At 40.5% G+C, this 22,340-nt stretch overlaps 1 protein-coding gene across 1 annotated transcript in view; it reads left to right on the top strand.

Annotated features, from left to right (window-relative positions):
* The window catches only part of RXFP2 (relaxin family peptide receptor 2), a 98,093-nt gene that overhangs the window by 54,805 nt on the left and 20,948 nt on the right, over positions 1-22,340 (top strand). The window contains exons 5-12 of the mRNA XM_027557060.1: positions 1,674-1,779; positions 2,588-2,659; positions 13,533-13,604; positions 14,433-14,504; positions 16,539-16,610; positions 17,664-17,735; positions 19,485-19,556; positions 21,121-21,192. Coding sequence (XP_027412861.1) covers positions 1,674-1,779; positions 2,588-2,659; positions 13,533-13,604; positions 14,433-14,504; positions 16,539-16,610; positions 17,664-17,735; positions 19,485-19,556; positions 21,121-21,192 — 610 coding nt within the window. The remainder of the gene's footprint in view (positions 1-1,673; positions 1,780-2,587; positions 2,660-13,532; positions 13,605-14,432; positions 14,505-16,538; positions 16,611-17,663; positions 17,736-19,484; positions 19,557-21,120; positions 21,193-22,340) is intronic.

The following is a 22,340-nucleotide window of genomic DNA, read 5'->3' as shown; positions in this document are numbered from 1 at the left end:
CTGAACCTTTTACAATGTGAAGGACAGCACCCACAACAGAATGACCTGACCCAAATGTCAATCTTGCCAGGGTTGAGGAGGAAGCTTGGTGAAGGAGACACTGAGCATTACATTTCTTGCAGTGCTCCAGACTAACACTAAGAATCTGAGCCCAGAAAACACCTCTGGGAGGAGTGAGGTAGGGAGGGCAGCAAGAGGCATTTCATAAGAAGAATCCAGAGGTTGAGGTGTGACTGACCTGCAGGTGAGGGAGTTACGCTCACATTTCTGGTTTAGTCAATTGGCCCAGCTTCGACTACACGCAGTTCTTCTATTGGTAAATAAAGAGTTCCCAACCCTAGTAACGTAATCTAGGAATGTAACTACTTCAATGTCAGTTAAACATTGAAGTAAACATTCTGAAGTCATCTTTAAGAAGTTGAGATCATTAGCATCAGCCTATGAGCAACACAGAATATTTTCTAAAAGTTTGTGCACTAGAACGTGTCTTTTGAATTAAGCAGGTACTCGATAAAAGTTTGTTGGGTATATTAAAAGTCAGTGAAATTGATTTTAAAAATAAAGTTTGAATAAAAGTGATCTAGAGGAAGCAGAGCAATCAGAAAGGACTTATAGTCAGAGTTAAATCAATAATAAATATAAAAAATTGAAAATAACTCACTTTTTTTAGCTCCGTCACAGCCAAGTACCATCATATGCCCCATAAATCTCATTCCCCAAGACTCTCTCTCCTCTCTCTTTTCTCTCTCTCTCACACACACACAAACACGCACACATGGTGATTGTTCTGTTGACTCACTTGGCCAGGTTTCTCCATAGATTTCTCACATGCTGTTATTTTAATAATTAACATAATTTTTAAAATAATTAACATAATTAGTAATTATATATAATAATGAATAGAATTACATGATGATTATATATTATTAATATATCATTAAAAATCTTAATAATTATAATATGCCATTATATTAATAACTTCCTCCTTTGGAGTCAATCCTAAATCATTTTTCTTCCCTCTGAATGCTTTAGATAGATGGAGCTTTGGTTTTCTCCGCTTTATAGCTTCTCTACCACTTTGACCTACCACTTCAACTTCATAGTAATGGAAAACTAAGAACCAGAATAATAGGGTATCTGAGTTGGTTGGTTTTAGTAAGACACAATGGTGGCTATGGCAGAATCTGCATCTAACTCTCATCACAGCTCTAAGAGAAGTTTGAAAGGAGGGAAATAGTTGAATTTAGCTTTAACCAACAGCATGTATTGAGCAGCCTTTCTGTGCCATTCAATTAAGTGAAATTGACTTAGTTATACCCATTAAATATTTAGTCAGTCACACTCACAGTTTTCATTGAGAAGAGCTTAATCTTGCTTCACTATATACTTTTTAAAACACTATTTAAACATGTTTGTGATTTCTTTCTAATCTCTTGTTAAATGCCTCTAAAATGACCACTGGAAGCTAGAACTGAAATGAATACCACATGAGTCTATATTCAATTAGAAGAGATTTCTTGTTTGCTTTTATTTGGGGCCTGAATAAGTTCATTTAACAAAATGTGACTGTTATACATTCAATGGAAAAAGAACAATGTCAGTTACCAGAGATAAAGTCATAACTAAAGATAAGTATTTTTTCTTATTGAATCATTGCTCTTTTTGCCCCCTAGTTTTAGATCAGTACCCACAACGCTGTGTGTGCAAAGGAACTGAGTTGGAATGTGTAAATGCTGGTTTGAAGTCTGTGCCAGTGGTTTCTAGCAATGTGACATTACTGTGAGTAGCATTCAAATCTTGATATTTGCTCCTGACCTCATATGAAAACCATACAGTCTAATCTTTGTTCTGTCTTATGCTACTTGTGTATTCGCAAAATAATAGAAAACCATCAGCCATCAGAGAATTCTGCATGCTTCCTCTCCTGGGAAAAAGTGTTTTAAACACTGTATGTTGAACTATCCAGGTTATCTTTAACTCACAAACTTCTGGAATTCTTATTTCCAATTACTTTCCAATTTATGTATGATTACTAATATGCCAGTACTATTCAAGTGAAAATAAAAATTGGGGGGAAAAGGAAGAGCACCTTACATGTTCTATCTTGTTTTAGATAGTAGTAATTTGTCCCAGACTTTAAAGGTGTAGAAGATGCGTGAAGATAACTATGGCATAATCAATCATGGAGGTTTTTTTTTAACTCTGCATAGATATTTGGAGAGCCTCAGGAAGTTGTTTGCAAATATATCATAATTTGGGCACACGTGAATTGGTTAGGATTTTTGTTGTTTTTTGGATGTGCTTGCTGTGTTTTGTTAAATTGTCTACAGAAGAAAAAGTTAAATCACCATAGATGTTCCAGTCTATTATACTAGCTGGCTAATGTGGTCAAATATTTGCAAGCTGCTTTAATTTTGCTTTATGGACTTTTCATTCTCATGTGAAAGTTTTCATTTATTATGGGCATTTTCAAATGTGTGTGAAGTAAAATGGAGCACGATAAAATATTCTCAAGCATGTAACTTCTAGAAAAGAGATTGGTTAGTCATAAATTCCATAATAAAGTCTTCTTTACATGTTGTTTTAGGTCTCTTAAGAAAAACAATATTCACAGTCTTTCAGATAAAGTTTTCATCAAATACACAGAACTTAAAAAGATGTAAGTAGCTTTTAATAGTGTTTTTATGAGAAAATCTATGAGATGTTTTGTTTAAGATGTTTTTAATCTGAGAATAAAATGAAATATAAAGTTAATTACCTTTATCATTAAGGTTATTTTTCTAAATGTAATTAAGGTTAGACATTAAAGCATTGAAAAGTATGCTTTCTTTCCATTTCATAATTTAAACTAACAACTGATTTTATTTAACCTTTGTTAGAGAGTTAAATTGGAGTTGCGATTAAGCATCTCAGTTTACACAACTCCACACTCTTACTTCAGAGCATTTGGAAAATGACATTGTAGATTCAGAGATACTAGATGTGCTTTTTAACCTGGGAGAGTGGTGGCAGAGACAGGAACTATCAGATCATTTAAAATGCATCATGATGGGGTCTAGACTGTCTACCAGGATAAAAAAGAGCAAAAACATGATCTTGGTCAAATCAGTGAAATTAATATATTTGAGGAAGTGAGTGAAAGTCTCTCAGTTGTGTCCAACTCTTTGTGACCCCATGGACTATACAGTGCATGGAATTCTCCAGGCCAGAATACTGGAGAGGGTAGTCTTTCCCTTCTCCAGGGGATCTTCCCAACCCAGGGACTGAACTCAGGTCTCCTGCATTGCAGGCGGATTCTTTACCAGCTGAGCCACCAGGGAAGCCCATATTTGAGGAAAGAAAACAATAAATAGGAAACAGTCAAACACAGAAACAGAGCATCGAGATGCTTCCAGCATCATCAAAGAAAGAAAACCGGGACCTGAGAGATAAAGTCCCTAGACACAGTCTCCAGTGAAGGGCAAGGAGGGACGGTCAGCCTACACCAAAATGCCCATGAACTTTATTGTGATGCTGTCCATATCAGGATGGAAAATCTCTTTGCTTTGATTCCCTGCTCTTCAATCAACCTTATTATGATTACATTAACTTCCTAAATTATTTACACTCAAGTATTTGGGAAGTTACCTTGGATGGAGAATAAGACTGTTCCAATTAGTGGAATGGGATATATCTGATTTAAATAAAGGGATTAAATATTCAACCTCTTGAGAGTTCGGTTACTGAGTGTCAGTCCCTCTGAGCCTGAGTCACTCACTCGGATAATGGAGAGGTCAAATTTCTACAGTTGCGAAGATGATCGTCAGAATAGATTAGAAAATTAGCGAGACAATGTTGTAAGGTCATATCATCGTCTTACAGTTTTTGCCCTTTAACATTCAGAATAGAAGAGAAGGTTTCTAGAAATGTGATATATGTTAAATTCCAGGACTAAAAAGAATCTGACTTTTTTGCTGATACTGTACAAATGTACTTGGTTTGAAGTGGCATCAATAGTTCTATGTTCTCATGAGTCTTTAGGTATAGACTCACTCATACAAGAAAGGAAGTCCCTGAAGGAAGTCCATTAGTGAGAAGAACCTTGTGTGAGCATGAAGAATCATGCCTGGGTTTGATGGTAGCGTTGGTGGTTCCCGTCTGCAGTGAGCTCCTTCTGTTCCATCATATACCATGTGGTCACGTTGTCATTGTTCCACTGGAGCAGCTGTGCATTGACTCTAGGGTTCCAGATTCCTCTAGAGAAGAAATCTTAACAACACTGCTTCTGGTCTTACTGGAAATGCAGCACTAGCAGAGAAGAAGGAAAAATATTCATGTTTTAGAGTAGCTGTTTAAATCTATTATCTAGAGTCATAGAAGTCTTATGAATTTCTAATTAAATCTTATCATCATTTATAAGGCAACTGAAGTTTGCAGCAATTAAATGACTTACCTAAGATCTACAGCTACTTAGCAGAAGAAACAGAATTACAGTCCGTATCTTCTTCTTTATTATTATTATTATTTTTTACTTTACAATATTGTATTGGTTTTGCCATTCTGATGCCCAATGCAACGTTCATTTTACAACACAATAACCAGAAATCTGGAGGTGGAAAGAAATTGTTCTAGTACCTAATTGAATCTTCTACCGACACATACTCTTCTGTCCCACACCGAACTCCATTCTATACTTTTGGTCCCCAATTTAGGGGAAGCTGACCTCTGGTGAGGCTCACTAGAAGATCAAGCAAAGAGGTTTAAGATAGGACTTCTGAGGGCAAGTCTTTCCCTGAACCACTGATCCACGCTTTGTTCCGTGTCAATACTTCTTCCTCAGCAGCTGGTAGCCATAGAAGGGAAGAACATGGAAGCACTAATTTGCACATACAAGTCCCAATTTTTCCTGGTTAAAAAAAAGTTGAGATTTTTTTTCCTGCCGGATGGCCCAGATGAGCTGTAAATTTCTCCAATTAAATGTTTAATTCGGCTTTTTCTGAGAAAACTTAGGTACCGCTGAGTACCTAAGTCATAACCTGAGTATCACCCAGCAGGAGTTCCCTAATGCAAGCTGCTTTTTGATGCTTTCTAGGTGAATTTGATTCTCCCAGAGAACCAGAGAGAAAAGAATTATTAGAGTCTTCTCATTAAACATTCACCAAGTGTCTTTTACGTGCAGGGTACAGCACAGGAGACAAAACACAATTCCTTACATTTAAATATCATTTTTTAAAGTTGACAAAAGACTTCCAGGATTTGGAATTCTCATTTGGACTTTGTCTCCGAAGTCTATGAGGTGAGATAAACAGCATTAGATCCCTTTCAGGAATGAGGACACCATCCTTGGAAAAGAAAGATTATTTCCCTGATGACTCAGATGGAAAAGAATCTGCCTGCAATGCAGGAGACCCGAGTTCAATCCCTGAGTCACAAAGATCCCCTGGAGAAGGGAATGGCTACCCACTCCAGTACTCTTGCCTGGGAAATCCCATGGACAGAGGAGCCTGGCGGGCTACAGTCCATGGGGTCGCGAAGAGTTGGACACGACTGAGTGACTACCACTTTCACTTTCTTTCAACCAGCTGACACGTATTAGAATTTAACTTTAAAGCCAAACCCTTGACTATGGTCTCCTGGAAATCCACCCACATGGGCCAGTCTCAGTATATTGTTACTGTCGGTGAAAACGCCCAGAAACCGAACCTTGGTTGCACAATAACAGAAGTTCTTCGTAAGCATTATTCAAATATTCTAAAGCCATTCATAAGCTCAGCAACTCTTCTCTAAATCCTTTCCTCCCATCTATTTTTTTCTACTTCTCAGCTCCTCCTGCCACTCTTCCCCCAAACTCCCAGGAAAACCGCTACAGTTTCAAGCAGTCCCCTGTCCTGTTCAGTCCCTTTTTCTACCAGTCCTGCATTTCAACAGTCCAAACAACCAATGAAACTAAACATAAACCATCCCCAGGAAAAGATGTCCAGGGAAGGAAGAAATCAGATGGACACGCCCAGAACTGTCGGCAGAGACAGCAGGAGGGGAAGTGGTAGCCTAACCCACATTTTAGTGCATTCTTTCAATGAATAGTTGTGGATACCCATCAGGAGTCAAGGATATAGTGGTAAACAACACATCTGAAAATCTTCCCTCAAGGAACTCAACTTCCAATGGAGAAAGACAAAAGTGCAGTGTGTGTTAGATACACAGCGATTATGGGGGAAAAAATCAACCAAAAAAAAAGAATTAGGAGATGCTGAAGGAAAGGAATGCTATTAAATTGTCCTGCCATGTAACTATTGTTGTTTGGTTGTTAAGTCATGTCTGACTCTTTACAACCCCATGGACTGCAGCACACCGGGCTTACCTGTCCCTCACTATCTCCCGGAGTTTGCTCAAGCTCATGTCCATTGATTCAGTGATGCCATCCAATATCTCATTCTCTGTCAATCCCTTCTCTGGCACTCATTCTTTCCCAGCTTTAGGATCTTTTCCAATGAGTCACCTCTTCGCATCGAGTGGCCAAATACTGGAGCTTCAGATTCAGCATCATTCCTTCCAATGAACACTCGGAGTTGATTTCCTTTAGGATTGACTTGTTTGACTTCCTTGCTGTCCAAGGAACTCTCAAGAGTCTTATCCAGCACCACAATTCAAAGGCATCAATTCCTCAGTGCTCAACCTTGTTTATGGTTCAACTCTCACATCTGTGCATGACTACTGGAAAAACTACAGCTTTGACTAGACAGACCTTTATCGGCAAAGTGATGTCTTTGCCTTTTAATATGCTGTCTAGGTTTGTCATAGCTTTTCTTCCAAAGAGCAAGCATCTTTTACTTTTGTGGCTGCTGTCACTGTCTGCAGTGATTCTGGATTCCAAGAAAATAAAATCTGTCACTGTTTGCACTTTCTTCCATCTATTTGCCATGAAGTGATGGAACTGGATGCCATGACCTTAGTTTTTTGAATGTTGAGTTTTAAGCCAGCTTTTTCACTCCCCTCTTGCATGCTCATTAAGAGGCTTTTTAGTTCCTCTTCACTTTCTGCCATTAGGGTGGTATCATCTGCATATTTTATGTTGTTGTTGCTATTTCTCCCAGGAATATTGATACCAGCTTGTAATTCATCCAGCCCAGCATTTCGTATGATGTACTATGCAGAGAAGTTAACTCTACTACTGCCCAAAGTACCTGTAAATCTTTTTGTGATTCTGAGAGTTACCCCATGAGACTGATCAGAACACGTAGTCTCCTACCTAATTCCTCTGATATTCAAAGCTAGCCATTATCACCACGCCCCCCACCAAAGGTCTCTCCCCCAAGCAGCCTCGAATCCTTAACTTCTTCCCCTAAGGACCTGATTTCAAATCTGTTTGTCACTCTGTGTATGATCACTTACACATTCCTTACATATTGTGTCTAGAATAAATGTAACATTATCACCTGTATGACACCTACAAGGGCAGAACAGGGAAAGCTAGCAACCCTTCTTTTCTAAACTGCATATGCCCTAAGGTTACATTTGTTCTTTTTGTGGCTGCTTCATACTCTTTAACTCCTACTGTTTGTGTCCCTAAAATTCCAAATCCCATGCCACATGCGTTAACTGAACAAGTGACGGCTTCTCCATCCTGTACTTGTGCACTTAGCATCTGAGAGCTAGTTGTGGGGCTTCAAATTTATCCTGGTTCAGTTTCATCCTGTCAGATTCAACTCTTCTTACCAGACTGTGAAGATCTTTTTTGGCTCATCCCAACAGATTTACTACTCATCCCAGCATTCTGTCATCTGAAAATAAGATGAGCCATCTTCACCTAAGTCATGGAGTAGAATACCAGGCAGGATGCTGTGAGATCTTCTTTCCAGATCCCTTCATCATCATCATCACCATCCATCAGACAACGTGTCTTGTTCTTTGTCTATAAAACTGCTTGATCACTGCCTGGTAGACATATAAGCAAAGTCAACCACATTTTTATCTGATGAGTATTTCAAAGTAGAAAATCAAGTTGATCTGACATGTCCTGTTTCTTGGGAACTGCCCTGTTCCTGTTCTCTCTGAGGTGCTCACAAGCCCCCATCACAAGATCCTGTCCTGTGATCTTGCCTAGAATCAACATCAAGCTCATCCAGCTATAGCTTGTGAAATCTACTTCCCTTTTTGAAAAATCAAAATGGCACTTGCCATCTTTAATTTTCAAGCTGCTCTCCTCTTTTTCCAGATTCCTGAGCCATTCATCATGACTGAGTATTCACATTTTCAGTGTTTTCTCAGTGTCTAGGAGAAATTGTCCAAACAAGCGGGTTTTAACTCATTTTGGTTAACGTATTCTATCCTCTTGGGCTTTCACTCCCACAACCCCATATGCTATTTATTCACTTCAGTTCTGAGATCATCTTTTTTGACCAAGAAGACAAGAACAATATAAGAGTTGAGAATTTATATTTTCTTAGTATTTCACCATATTGTAAAACAGGTCCCATACCACAGGCTTGGGCTTCTCTGTAGACATTTTTTTTTGTTTTAAAATATAACTATAAATTCATCCCTATTTCTCATAGTAGTCTTCACTTTCTGAGTTTTGAACAAGGCTTAGGTCATTCTTTCCATTATGATTCCATTTTTATGAACCCCTAACATTCACCCTTGGATTTTGAAGGAGGCCCTCACTGACCAACACACCCTCCTCCTGAACTGAATGGTCCTTCTGGTTCCCTCACAGTACCATGTACCACCACTGCCACCACCCCTCATTGTCAACTGTGTTGAAACATACAGAAGGGTCGATGGGTATTTATTGAAGGGTGCTCATTGGAAGGGTTGATGTTGAAGCTGAAACTCCAATACTTTGGCCACCTGATGCGAAGAGCTGGGAAAGATTGAGGGCAGGAGGAGAAGGGGACGACAGGGGATGAGATGGTTGGATGGCATCACCGATGCGATGGACATGGGTTTAGGTAGACTCCGGGAGTTGGTGATGGACGGGGAGGCCTGGCATGCTGCGGTTTATGGTGTCGCAAAGAGTTGGACATGACTGAGTGACTGAACTAAATTGAACACAGAGGGCAAAACAGAAGGTAGGGAGCATCTTCAGCAAGGAGGACCCAAGAAACATGAACAGAAAAACTCGAAGGCTGTTAGGAAGAGAGTGACTGGGCAAGTTTGTCTAAAGGGGGAGTTACCATAGGAAATGGTGGAGTATATGCTGGAAAGGTCATTGAATCATGATGCTAGGGCCTTTGAATGCCAGGCTGAAGAACTGGGGCTTTATTCTGTTTGTCCCAGGGAAAGACCTTCATGGACACACATTTTCAGTTGTATTGAGCTAATAAATCTGGTATGCATTTTTAAGTTGTATTGGGATATATCCTAGGGAATCACCCAATTTAGTGTCAAGTGGGTCTCTGGTCTTGCATGCTCTAAATATTCACAGTGAAATTGAGGTCATTGAGGCATCCAGAAAAATAAATTTCTAAGTAAAAAAAAAACTAATTGCTAGATGAACAGATGTCACTCAACTTACTTGAATCCTTTTATTAGTGATCAGTTTATTCATTTTAATAATTTGTTAAACTTTCTAACTCTGGGTGATAAGAAGCAATTTAAGATGAACCTTCAGAGAAACAAAATACCATGTATGAGCTTGACCATAATACTTTATGACTGCTACCATGGAAACCAACAGCAATTCTTCTCACTGGGACATAAATTGGACTTCCTTCTTAAACTGGGCTCTTGTTCAGTGCAATCATTGGCAACACAATGTAACTCAAGGAGTCTGCCTGGCTCATAAATACAAAATGTGGCATTTAAAAAATAGCCTATAAACATGCATGTCATTAAAGCATTTATTTGCTTTAGTTTCAGGTACATAAATTCCTGGCGTTTCTGCTCGAAAAGTCCTGACAGCTGAAACAGCAGGAATTCATGAACCAGTAAGTTATTCTTAGAAAAGCCACTCAGTATAAAGTATATTAGAAGGACTCATATCTCAGCTCTGAATAAAAAGAGGACATCACTTGCCAAATTGTCCCATTTCCAAATTTCCCCCTCACATTCACCAAGTTACTATTCTGTAGAAAAGAAAGCAGATACTGGAGGATCAAGCTAAAATTCAGCAGCCTAAGTCTGAAACAAGGGACCTGGGACTCTAGTTCTCCATGGGGTGCCAGCAAACTGACTAAATAGATTAGAGGCTGTTTATTATTTAAGAAATTGGGAATCTTAACTCATGTCAGTGAAGGCAGATAGACTGAACACATCAGGTGAGTCACGCAGATCAAAAGCACAAGGTCAGATTCACAATGTCTGACTGCCCCCACCTCTTCAAGATTAACAATGTGTAGGTAAAATGCACAGTACTGCACCTTTTGACTTAATGATCTTAAATGAAATGTTGCAGAAATAGCACTAGTTAGGTGGTAAATTTTATATTTAAGAGAAACTTCAAATGCACATACTACTGTATACTTTCTCCATTTTCATTTGCTTTTGTAATATAATTCACCATATTAGCTTAATGACATCACTCCAGGGGCTCTGAAAATGCTAAAATAGATATTGATCTCTTCTGTTTTAGAACTCTAAAGCAAAAGCAGAATTTATGCTACAACGTGAAGCATCTCCTGATAGGCACGTTGCATCAGAGAGGGAGGAATGGAATGGCACAAGTGCTTACTGGGTTTCAAGTTCACTTTGTAGCATTGAAATTGATGCTTTGCATGCCGCTGCAGCTGTAATGCTTGTGCTCTGTGACACCCACATTTTCCACATGGTGGTACACAGAGAAAATGACAATATTTGTTTGATTCTGGGGGTAAAAGATGGGTTTGTTAATAACTGGAAGCTAATCTTGGCTTTACTTTGCCACCTTGGAGAAGGAAATGGCAACCCACTCCTGTATTCTTGTCTGGAGAATCCCATGGAGAGAGGAGCCTGGTAGGCTACAGTCCACGGGGTTGCAAAGAGTTGGACACGACTGAGCAACTTCACTTTCACTTTGAGGACTGAGGGCATCAACCTGCCCGCACACCTGTAACATTCATGACCCAAAGGCTGGGAAGCTCTGATGAGGAATAATCGTGGCATAACAAAATTCAGAGTAGAGCCAAATGCCGAATGAACAAGGCCACGATCTACCCAGAGTTTTGCAGTGAAGTAGCATGACAATAAGAAAGTGTTGTAAAATATTTTAGGAACCAGGAATTCCCTGGCCATCCAGTGGTTAGGACACTTAAGCTTCCACTGCCGGGGGCACGGGTTCAATACTGCAAGCTACGTGGCAAAACAAACAAAACAAAACCTCAGGAACCAAAACATATCAAAACAAGAGATAGGGAAGCTACTCAGAAGATTATACAGACATTAGCTACTATTAATAGAGTGATTATTTCCTGCCTAAAGATCTTTAGAAAATATGAATTCAGGGCTAACCTCCCATTGTTTAATGAGCACAGGAAATAGAAATTGTTTACTTAGATACTCCTGAAAGAGGGCTTCCCAGGTGGCTCAGCAGGAAAGAATCCACCTGCCAAGACAGAAGAAGAGAGTTCAGTCCCTAGGTTGGGAAGATCCCCTGGAGAAGGAAATGGCAACCCACTCCAATATTCTTGCCTGGGAAATCCCAGAGGAGCCTGGTGGTCTACCATCTATGAGGTCAGGTCACAAAAGAGTCAGACATGACTTAGTGCCGAGGACCAGCCCTGGCTGATCCAGGGTATTCGAAGGAGAGACGGCGTAGGCGAAGATCAGGAAACAATTGCTTAATTAAATGTTAATTAAGGATATAAAGAGTATGAGGCTAGCTCAGTAAAATTCAGTGAAGAAAAGAGGCTGAAATAAGGATAGCTCAGTGAGGAAATTCAGTGGAGAAAAGAGGCTGAATAATTCAGCCAGAAGGTAAGAGAAAGAACGACATGGTGAGACCAAGTTTCGGTGAACAAGGCCCGCACTTTATTTTCCAAAGTAGTTTTTATACCTTAAGTTATGCATAGAGGATAATGGGGGAAGGGGTAGAGTCAGGCAGCAAGCCAGGCTTTCTTCCTGCAAACTTATCATATGCAAAAGCTTAGGTGATTTGCATCATCTTCTGGCCCGGAGGCCTGTTAACATTTTAAGACCTTTTCTTCAGAAAACTTATTTTTCTCTAAAGGTGATTGGTCAGGAGCCACCCTCCAAAAGCATTAGATAAAGTTGCATTCCTACAGAGCAAAGGTGTGGTGGGCTACAACAAGAAAAAGAATGAACTCAAGGGTCCCAGGTTACAAACATTAAAGCTACTACTTACACCAATTATATTAATCAGTACACTGCCAGGGACACAGCAGGTAAGGGATATGGAGACTTAGCAGCAAACATTGGCCCAACAAGTGAAAATCCCTTCACCAATACAATTTCTAATCAATCTTTTAACTACTCAAAAGAATCTGTGTTTAGACAGTTTAGAACATCTCCTGCCTCTCACAGTTGGGAGGCTCTGAACAATCACATGTGGCCAGAAAAACCTATTCAGGCAGGCTAGAGGATTTCCAAAGGAGTTTGTAGGTTGAACACTGTCACACCCAGGAATTATTAACTGGAGCTGTAAGCTAACTCTTTTTTCAGAGAGGTAGTGGGGGACAGCCCCCCGTAAAGTCAGAGGTGTAGGTGAAAGCACAAAGCAGAAAGTAGGCAGACTCTGGTTTTGGGGGTATATACTCGAGAATTTCCAGGGGGACTCCTGAAGCTCGATCCCGCCTTTGCGTATGCCGAGCCTCCTTCCTCATGACCTTTGTCATGGGTGGAGCTCCTCACGCTGGCTCCCGGCAGTGATAGAATTCCAGTTGAGCTATTCCAGATCCTGAAAGATGATGCTGTGGAAAGTGCTGCACTCAATATGCAATATGCCGGCTCCCGGCAACTTAGAAACTAAAACAAGCAACAAGCTTATGAAAGTGCTATTATCAAATCCATGCGCTCTTGCTAGATAGAGATTAAGTAGATCATGACCCTGTGAGCTAACCTTGGTGCGCTGGTCCCAGTTCAGCCACTTGTGACCTTGAACACCTCTCTAATTTGTTGTGTGCTTCTCACTCTGCATCTTGAAACAGATCAAAGTAAGACTTGCCCTAACCTTTTTTCATGTGAGTAGAATGAAAAGAAATGAGGAGTTGAAGGTGAAACTCTGGTACTGAAAGAGTGAGGAAGCTCAGCAGTGAGAACCTGGCTAATCTCACTTGATGGGCAACTCCTGCAAGTCAGAGAAGGAAGGTCACCAGGGTGCCAGCTCGCAGAAACAAGACTGGCTCTTTGCTCACACACAATGCACGGACTTTGGTGGGTTCAAGTCAGAGATGCCGGCATCTCACTGCACGGGTGCTCTCAGAACATCAGGCACTGGCTAGATCCACAGCCTTCTCTCACGGGCGGTGCTCCTACCTCCCAACGTGAGACTAGGACTTAGGACTTTATGAGCTGGTTTCACAAGTCATCTTTATGTGAACAAAGTGGACAGCACATTCAACAACCTAACAAAGTATGAGTACCCTAATCACATGACTCTCCTATCTCATTCCTACCAGATTCCTCCAGAGGAACTGTATTACATATATATCCAGGAAAGCATTCTTTGGATTACATAACCTGCAAATACTGTGAGTAACTTTTTTCATAATTATATCTTGAGTACAACTTTAAGTAAAGATTAAAAGGGTAGAATGATATTTTGTTAAAGGCTCGGCTGTGGATGTAAAGAGGGAGCAATAGGTTTTCAGAAAGTACCTAGAATAGTTGTTACACTGAAAGAATTACGGGAAAAAAAAAAGAAAAATCCTAGTTTTACCAGAAGATAGATATGAAGGCTCTCTTTAATCTTGTCTCCTCAAGTTTGGGTCATTTCTACAATATTTTATCATATTTTTTCTAACCCTTGCTAACTTTACCTTTATGGGGCTTCCCTGGTGGCTCAGTAATAAAGAATCCTGCTGCAATGCAGGAGATGCAGGTTCGATCCCTGGATTGGGAAGATCCCCTGGAGGAGGAAAAGGCAACCCAGTCCAGTATTCTTGCCTGTGAAATCCCATGGACAGAGGAGTATGGTGGGCTACAGTCCATGGGAGTCACAAAGAGTCAGACAAAACTTAGTACATACTTTCTTAAAACAATAGTCTACAAAGGAGGTGAGCTAAAGCAAAAATCACCTCACACGTTTATCCTACTCTTCCACGCTAAGGTCATATGATACCCCAGTGGATTATTTTCAGCCACTTTCCTGGTGCTGGCCCTGGTGCTTGTCACACTGGGCTTGGGATCATCTGTATCTCCTGGTTGTCCTTGGTTTTCTCTCCTTGCCCATCCAGTTGAGTGCTGTCAGAGACAGATGTCCATACTTCATAATCGTTAACAGAGGCTCGTATTCTAATTATATGTAACTAAACTGGAGTATTAAGTTTGCCTCATTGACTCACCCATTCTATTTGCAGATATCTCAACCACAACTGCATTACAACTCTCAGACCTGGAGTCTTCAAAGACTTACATCAGCTGACTTGGCTGTAAGTATTCTAGCTTTTCCTTCTCTGGGATCACAGTCCTAATGATACTCATCAAGGCTCATAGTTTCCATCTATTTATGTATCTTGCTTATCATACCAGTTTTTCTGCTTATCACATAATCTGGAGCACGTTGCTCTGGCAATTCAGATCATGGCATGCCAGATGATAGCTGTGTGAAGAGACATCAATGCTGTGCTTTCTCAGGTGGGCTTCTGCGCCCAGCAGTAGGCTTGCTAAGTCATCCATCCATCCAGTGTTTACCTGTAACAGGAGTCTCAGCCCAGCTCTCTGTTGGCCTTCCGGCCCAGATAATTCTTTGGCTGGGCTGGGAGGGTGGGGTGGGGGTGGGGCGGAGTGGAGGAGGGATGGAGGGGTGGGGCTAGTCCTGTGTGTTTTTGGATGGTTAGCACCCTCTGTGGTCTCTACCCCACAAGATGTCAATAGTACTGGCTCCCAGAGTCATGCCAATCAAAAATGTTTCCAGACCATCCCAAATGTCCCTTGGGGGCAAGAGTGCCCTCTGTTGAAAACCACTGACCTAGAAAGTAAGCAAGTTGAAGACTTTTTTGATTTCTAGAGAATGTATAGAAACAACTGAAAACATGAGAGCTTGTAGTGTTTCATCACTTACCTGGCTGAGCCACCAGCTCCATCCCAGGGAGTCTTTTATCAGAGGTCCATGTTTTCATCAGGGGAGATGAACAAGGGCAGTTAGAAGGCTGTGTCAGTTTTCCCATTTCTCGAGGTCAGCCTGGTCCAGAGGAAAAGCCAGGACTTCAGTTTCATCCAGATCCTTGTGTATGCCATAGCCCTGTGCTTTATGTTCCAGGCAATTTTCTTAATCTCCTAGGCCTCTTTTTCCTCATCTGTATTTTTTTTCCTAATGCCATTTTTGTAATTAAACTTTTTATTTTGTATTAGAATATAGCCAATTAACAATGTTGTGATGGTTTCAGGTGAACAGAGAAGGGACTCAGGCATACACATACAGGTATCCGTTCTCCCCCAAACTCCCCTCCCATCCCAGGCTGACTCATAACATTGAACAGAGTTCCCTGTGCTCTACAGTAGGTCCTTGTTGGTCATCCACTTAAAATACAGTGACTGTATTGACTATAGCCCCCCAGGCTCCTCTGTCCATGGGATTCTCCAGGCAAGAATACTGGAGTGGGTTGCCATGCCCTCTTCCAGGGGATCTTCCTGGCCCAGGGATCGAACTTGCATCTCCTGCATTGCAGCAGGATTCTTTACCACTGAGCCACCAGGGAAGCCCCTTAAATATAGCAGTGTAAACTATAATTATAATTCCTTTTTTTCTAAGAGGGATGTTGTGAGAATTATGTATGTAAAGTGCCATATGCAAAATGCTTGTCATATAGTAGGTGTTCAGTGAGCTTCCTTCTCAGAATCCTACCCTCAGATTCCTCTGAGGGTAAGGGGAAATGGTAGCTGGCTTTGAAGGCAACAAGAGAAAAGAAGTCATATTTCCCCTTACAGTAATTTTTTCCTAAGAAAATACCATATAGAGTTTAAAACAGTGATTTAAATTTGTAAATCTTTTCACTCTTTCACCCTCAAAGCTCCCAATAAGTTTGTTTGCATTCATTTAAGTTCCATGAGTCTAAGGAATCACTTCCTAAGAATTCTTTTTCATTCATTCTTCATTCAGTCAATCAGTAGATCAAAGCATTTATGGAGCCCATAAATCAGCCAATAAATAAGAACAGCTTGTCCGGACCTATGTATCTAGAGGCGGAGGGTCTTAAGTCCAAAGGGAGGTGGATGAAGGGAATGAAGACCACCAGGATGGACTTGATAAGTGCTGGGGGAAGTGGGGGCTTGGAGGAAAGTGTTTCTCCAACCACAGTGGGGAGGAAAAGCTCTCTGGGAAGAGACATGAGCCAAGTGTGGACAGACAGGAAGGAGGAGAGCAGGTGTTGGGGGAGGCAGGATTGACATGACCTTTTATTTCTTCCTGGCTGTATTTCACAAACATCTCTAACATTGGAAATGTTTGTGATGTGTTTTGTCAGAATTCTAGATGACAATCCCATAAGCAGAATTTCACAGCGGTTGTTTACTGGATTAAATTCCTTGTTTTTCTTGTAAGTATTCATCTACCTTTCAATCCATCTGTCTATGAATTGCAATGACATCTAAAACTAGCTTACGAAAAAGAGCTTTAAGAAAATCAAGTCTCTAAGATTTCTATTTGTCAAAACATTTCCTGTATTTCAAGCCACAATTACTGTTGCTACTTCCTAGCCATGGCTCATGGCATATTTTAAGCCTACTAGTTCATTTCCTTTTAATCTCCTTTCATTCCTTTTAGTTTTAAGGCATGTTTTTATTTGCCATGGTTGACCAAAGATAGTATTCATTTTTATCTTCTTACTACATTTAAATCTGTCAGAATCTCCCCAGAGTTCAGCTCCAGCTACATTTTTTAACAAAGAAAAATGTGTTTTTGCCCAGCAAGAGCCACTGAAAATTCCAAAATCTTTGTCTTACCAACTAAACTTTTCTCATCATTACATTTTCCGTGTTTATTAATAGACTGGATGGTTTGTCAGCAAGGGATTATTATGCTCCTTTACAACTGATCATATAGCATCGTTAATATTCCATTTGTGAAATGGGATATCACAATATCATAAATTAATCGTGCAACTTAATGTTCTCATGAGTTGTCTTCTTCCCCAAATGTCCCCCCTCCCCACTGTCATCACTTCTTAGATTTAATGCAGTTTCCAATGTGACCTTTTAATGCCATAAATGATTAGCATTTCTCTTAAAGTGAAACTTTGGATGTATGATGCTGGAAATGATCGTAACTTTGAAGTTTACAAGGAAAATTACCATGAACTTCAAAACTATTACCCAATATACTTTTGTTTCATCTCACAAAGTCATACTGTTTCAAATTTATTCCTAGGTTATGTATCACACTTATACATTCATAGTTTCTCTGACATCTGCTCCCTTATCCATGCCTCATGTGTATCTAGAGACCATTTTGAAGGGGTAGTTATGTTTATGGTTTTCATCCTAATATATTGATTTTAACATGCAAGTTTCCCAGTTGTGGAAATAGTGAAAACACCATCCCTAAAGTGGCATGTCATTTTGTCTCTAATCAACCTCTTCCGTGTGTAAAGGTCCATGGTGAACAACCACTTACAAGTCCTTCCGAAGCAGATGTGCGCCCAAATGCCTCAGCTCAACTGGATGTGAGTATAAGCTTAGTGGCTGATTTATTAATCGACCAGATTCAGAAAGCTAGCCCTGCAGGTAATTCACAATTACACAGAAAGCTCATCTGTGCTTTTCTTTCTAAAACCAAAATCTGATCATATCCCTTCCAGGCTTAAATCCATTTTATATATAATTTTATTTATTTGGTTGTGCTGGATCTTTGACATTGCACTTGGACTTTCTCTAGTTGCAGCACACAGGGGGCTCCTCTCATGGCAGTGGCCTCTCTCATGTGGAGCACGGGCTCCAGAGGATAGGCTCGCTGGTTGTGGTGCACGGGCTTAGTTGTTACACAGCATGTGGAATCTTCTTGGATCAGGGATTGAACCCATGTCTCCTTCATTGGCTGGAGGAATCTTATCCACTGCACCACCAGGGAAGTCGTATTTGGACTTTCAAGGGACCACAGTGTTTATGTGTAATTGCTGTATTTTAAGAGCGAAAAAAAAAGTTGAGTTCCCGCAAGTCCTCCAAGATGGTTTAAAATAGGAATTTATATTAAGGGTAAGTTAATTAACGATAATGTAGACATTTGAAACATTAAACATCAGATGTTCTAAGATGCAAACAGTAAAATAGGATTTTAAAGGCAATACAAAGGAATTGGTAATTTTAGTGTGAGTGTGAGGAAGGTTCAGAGGCAGTAATATAGCTACTGTCTGGACCTGGAAGACTGTAGGACGCCGATCATAAAAAGAATTAGGAGACTTGGCAGAACAGCCGACCCTCTCATTCCTCGGCGCTGCTGGGAGCGGTCATGTCAGGGTGTTCCTGAGGTTGTTCCCTGACGACGTGGGTGCTGCTGTCATAAGGCTCACCTGCGTAATCTCTACCCCAGGGCTACTCCAGCATCAGCAGGCATCACAAATAGCTTAGGGACTTCAGATAGACGGCTGGACCTCAGTCCTAGGGTTTCTGATTTAGTGGGTCTGGGAGAGCCTGGGAATCTGAACATTTAACAAGCTCCCATGTGATGCGGAGGCTTGGTCCTGGGCACCCTTGGAGCAGCTCTGCTTTCAGCATCAGCACCACAGAGGGAGGTAGAAAGAACGGACATTTTCTGTTACATGGCTTGGAGTCTGCATCCTGACTCTGGCATCCAGTATTTGGAAGGCAAACTAGACTGAGTTTCTCCTTCAGCAAAACAGAGACACAGATATCCACCTGATGTTGGGAGGACATGAGAATTTAACCATCTGTGATGCCGTGGCTAAGTGTCTAGGAATCCGATTCAGGCAGATCTGAGTTAGAGGGTCAGTTCTACCACTCAGTAGCTGTGCGACCACAAGAAAAGTGCATTTCCAAAGTCCTCAGATTCCTCAAATTATTACCTCAAATGGGAGGTAATAATGCCAGCTTCTCAGGAGGGTGTGTTATGCATGCGGAACAGCCCCTGACACTGTGAAAGCCCAATAAATGGAGTTGCTGCTATTATGGTGGCAGCATTATGAGAATTAATAGCATGATGTCCAGCATAGAGAAACATTCACTAAATAGTGGGCTGCCCTTTTGCTCAGTTTTTTTTTTAAAGTTCTAAAATTAATTGGAAGGGGAAAAGAAGCAGAATGTTAATTATACTGTTCATGCAATAATTAGGAGGAAAGCCTAAAAAATTGGAATGAAGTAAAAATAAAGTTTGAAACTGTTACATCACTGACAAATGGCTTAAACATATGATTTGTGCAGAAACATTAAAAAAAATTTTTTCCCTCCATGCCTTTTAGGGATTTGGAAGGCAACGGGATAAAATTCCTCACGAATTCCACCTTTCTGTCGTGCAGTTCTCTCACAGTGCTGTAAGTATACAACGGTGAATGAGGGGAAATCTAGCAGCTTTGGAAATCAAAAGAAAACATTGACAAGGAATTTCAAAGTATGTTTTGTTTACAGCCTTGGTCTGAAACTACAGTACTGGAAAATGCACACATGGATGGTGGGGCCAAGCCTTATGATTAGCTGCCAACCATTTAAGCTTCCTTCTTTCTGAGGGCAGTTGTTATTTCTGTGCACTGCCCACCCCCCCTCCCCGCCCCAGCTGACCTGGTACCATGGTCATGAAGGAAATGAGATAATGTGTGTGAAAGTGGTTAGTGTTGCTGCCAGTGACACATCACTTAATATTTCTCTCTTTAAAGAAAAAAAGTTTATTCTAAAGAGAAGAATTTCGAACACATTCTGGTTGGGCAAAGATTCTGATTGCTGTTTTGTGTTTTTTATGAGGGCAGGAAGGCAGATGGATCAGTTAATTGGTACATTTGCGTGGTAAGCTTAAAAACCCAAAAATGTGCTTTTGCTTTCATCACAGTTCTCCATATATAGTTAGTGCTCAGTAATGTTTGTTGCTTGGATGGGTAGTTGGAAAAGAAAAATCATTGTATATCCGTTTGTGGTGGTCCAACCACTTTTCACCAACAGAAAGAGACAAAGCTATTGCCAGGTTACAGATTAATCAATCAGATTGAAGATTAGCATACTCAGTAAGGAAAGAGGGTGTCCCACATAGGAGATGGGTAATGAGAGAGAGCGCTGGAAAACTAAATGAATGACACCCATGCCTTCTATTTCATAGCTCCATGTAGCTTTTGAGTCACCTTCATACTCATTCGGTGACTTCCCTGGTGGCTCAGATGGTAAAGCGTCTGCCTACAATGGGGAAGACCCAGGTTTGATCCCTGGGTTGGGAAGATCCTCTGGAGAAGGAAATGGCAACCCACTCCAGTACTCTTGCCACGGACAGAGAATGTGGTAAGCTACAGTCCATGGGGTTGCAGAGTCGGGCACAACTGAGAGACTTCATTTTCACACTCATTATCTCATTTGTTAACACCTCTGTAAGGCGGTCAGTCGCCAACCCCCTCTTTTTTGCCATTTGTCCTGGAAGATTCCATTTCAAACAGAGGAAATGTAAAACCAGTGTTCCCCCACCCCCAATTTAAAATCTGTTTGTGGCCCAAATGGGGTTGGTTCATGCTTTGCTCTTTCTGAGCCTTCTTCTTGTAAGGAAGGTGCCTTGCTCAAAGATCCTCTCGAAGCCTTCTCTGAGAATCATTAACAGGGCCCAAATTTGACATTCTGTGTGTATGTTGGGAAAAGAAAAGCTTTCTAAAATAATCAAAATCCAAACAAAGTATAGCTCTGTAGCCCACGCTTGGCGCCTCAAGTTCCGTGTGGCAGCATGTCCTGGAGCCAGTGAACATATGGAGACACTGTCAGTGAGAAACCGCCACCTGTGTCCCACTCCAGAACGTGCCTCACCTCGAGGTTTATTAAATTACAGCCAGATCAATGGCATTTCCCAATGAGAACTGATTACTACAGCAGACTCAGACCAACAGTGCTGACTCTCACCATGTCTTACAGGTTTCTGCCTAGAAATCAAATTGGTTTTGTTCCAGAGAAGACATTTTCTTCATTAAAAAATTTAGGAGAACTGTAAGTAGCATTGTCTACTAGGAAAAATATGATTGCTTCTTCAAGATTACAAATTGAAATGACTAGTGAGACTGCTTTTTCACTAGTAGCAATCAAAATCCTGTAGACTGATATTCAAAATCAATTAAGAAAACCAGCACTATCCTGAAAACAAATTAAAATCAGACAGTGGGCTTGATATGGATTTAGCCTACTCTGATTTCCCTGCCTGTTTTCTTTGGGTGATTTCATATATGTGTGTGTTTGGGAGTAAATAAGTTTTCCATGGCCCCTTAAACTCACAGATTGTATCGCTGACAGCTGGAGTACAATTAATTCTCTGTTGAAGTTTGCTGAATGAATAATGGACTGAATGAAATAATATTAATTAGCTATAACTAAGCAAAGGAATGAACATGCTTATTATCCCTTAAGAATTTATGACTTCTAGAACAAATGAAGCAAACAGAAATGTCTAGAAAGAGGATTAGGCTCACTGAAAAATATTCAGAGAGCTCTTGTACATTTTTCCATTCAAATATATATTTTGTAGATCTAAGCCTTTTGAAAATCATCTGTCTTGCTATTAATTCATTGCTGCCCACAAAGTAGGGCATCACTGGAGTTTAAAATTGTCTGTGACATTACAAATAGGGTAGAGATCTCCTCCTCCTGATCTGAAGTCTAAAAAATGGAAATCCATTTCTTAATCATCTTCTCCCCCATTCTTTATACTGTGTTTTGAAATCCAGAAAGGATGAGAAAAATAGTTCAGTCAGAGTAATTTCAAAAACACTTATGAATAAGATAATTTAATCTAATAATGAGCATCATAAACCAAACCCACACATATTTATTAAGTGCCTACAAAGTACAAAGCACTGTATTAGAACTAAAATGCTACCATTTTATGGCAAAAAATAAAAGACTGGTCACTCCTTTCTCACAGAGGAATTCCTAATCAGACCTTGGAGGATGGATGTGGATTTGGGTTATAGGAGTGAGATGGAGGAGTAGCCCAGGACAAACAAAAATGTGTTTTTATACAAACTTAAGAAAACAGTGGTATGAAGTCCACATTTGGAAGATTTTCCTAATCCTTCTCTTATCCTACACTTAGGCAAAGCGCTCCCTCAAAAAAAGAGCCTAATTAAGAGATGCTAGTTTTC

Source organism: Bos indicus x Bos taurus, chromosome 12 (assembly GCF_003369695.1).
Source record: "Bos indicus x Bos taurus breed Angus x Brahman F1 hybrid chromosome 12, Bos_hybrid_MaternalHap_v2.0, whole genome shotgun sequence".
In the NCBI taxonomy this organism is placed as follows: domain Eukaryota; kingdom Metazoa; phylum Chordata; class Mammalia; order Artiodactyla; family Bovidae; genus Bos; species Bos indicus x Bos taurus.
Note: the sequence above shows the minus strand (reverse complement) of the source record. Positions and strands in the feature narration are given on the sequence as shown.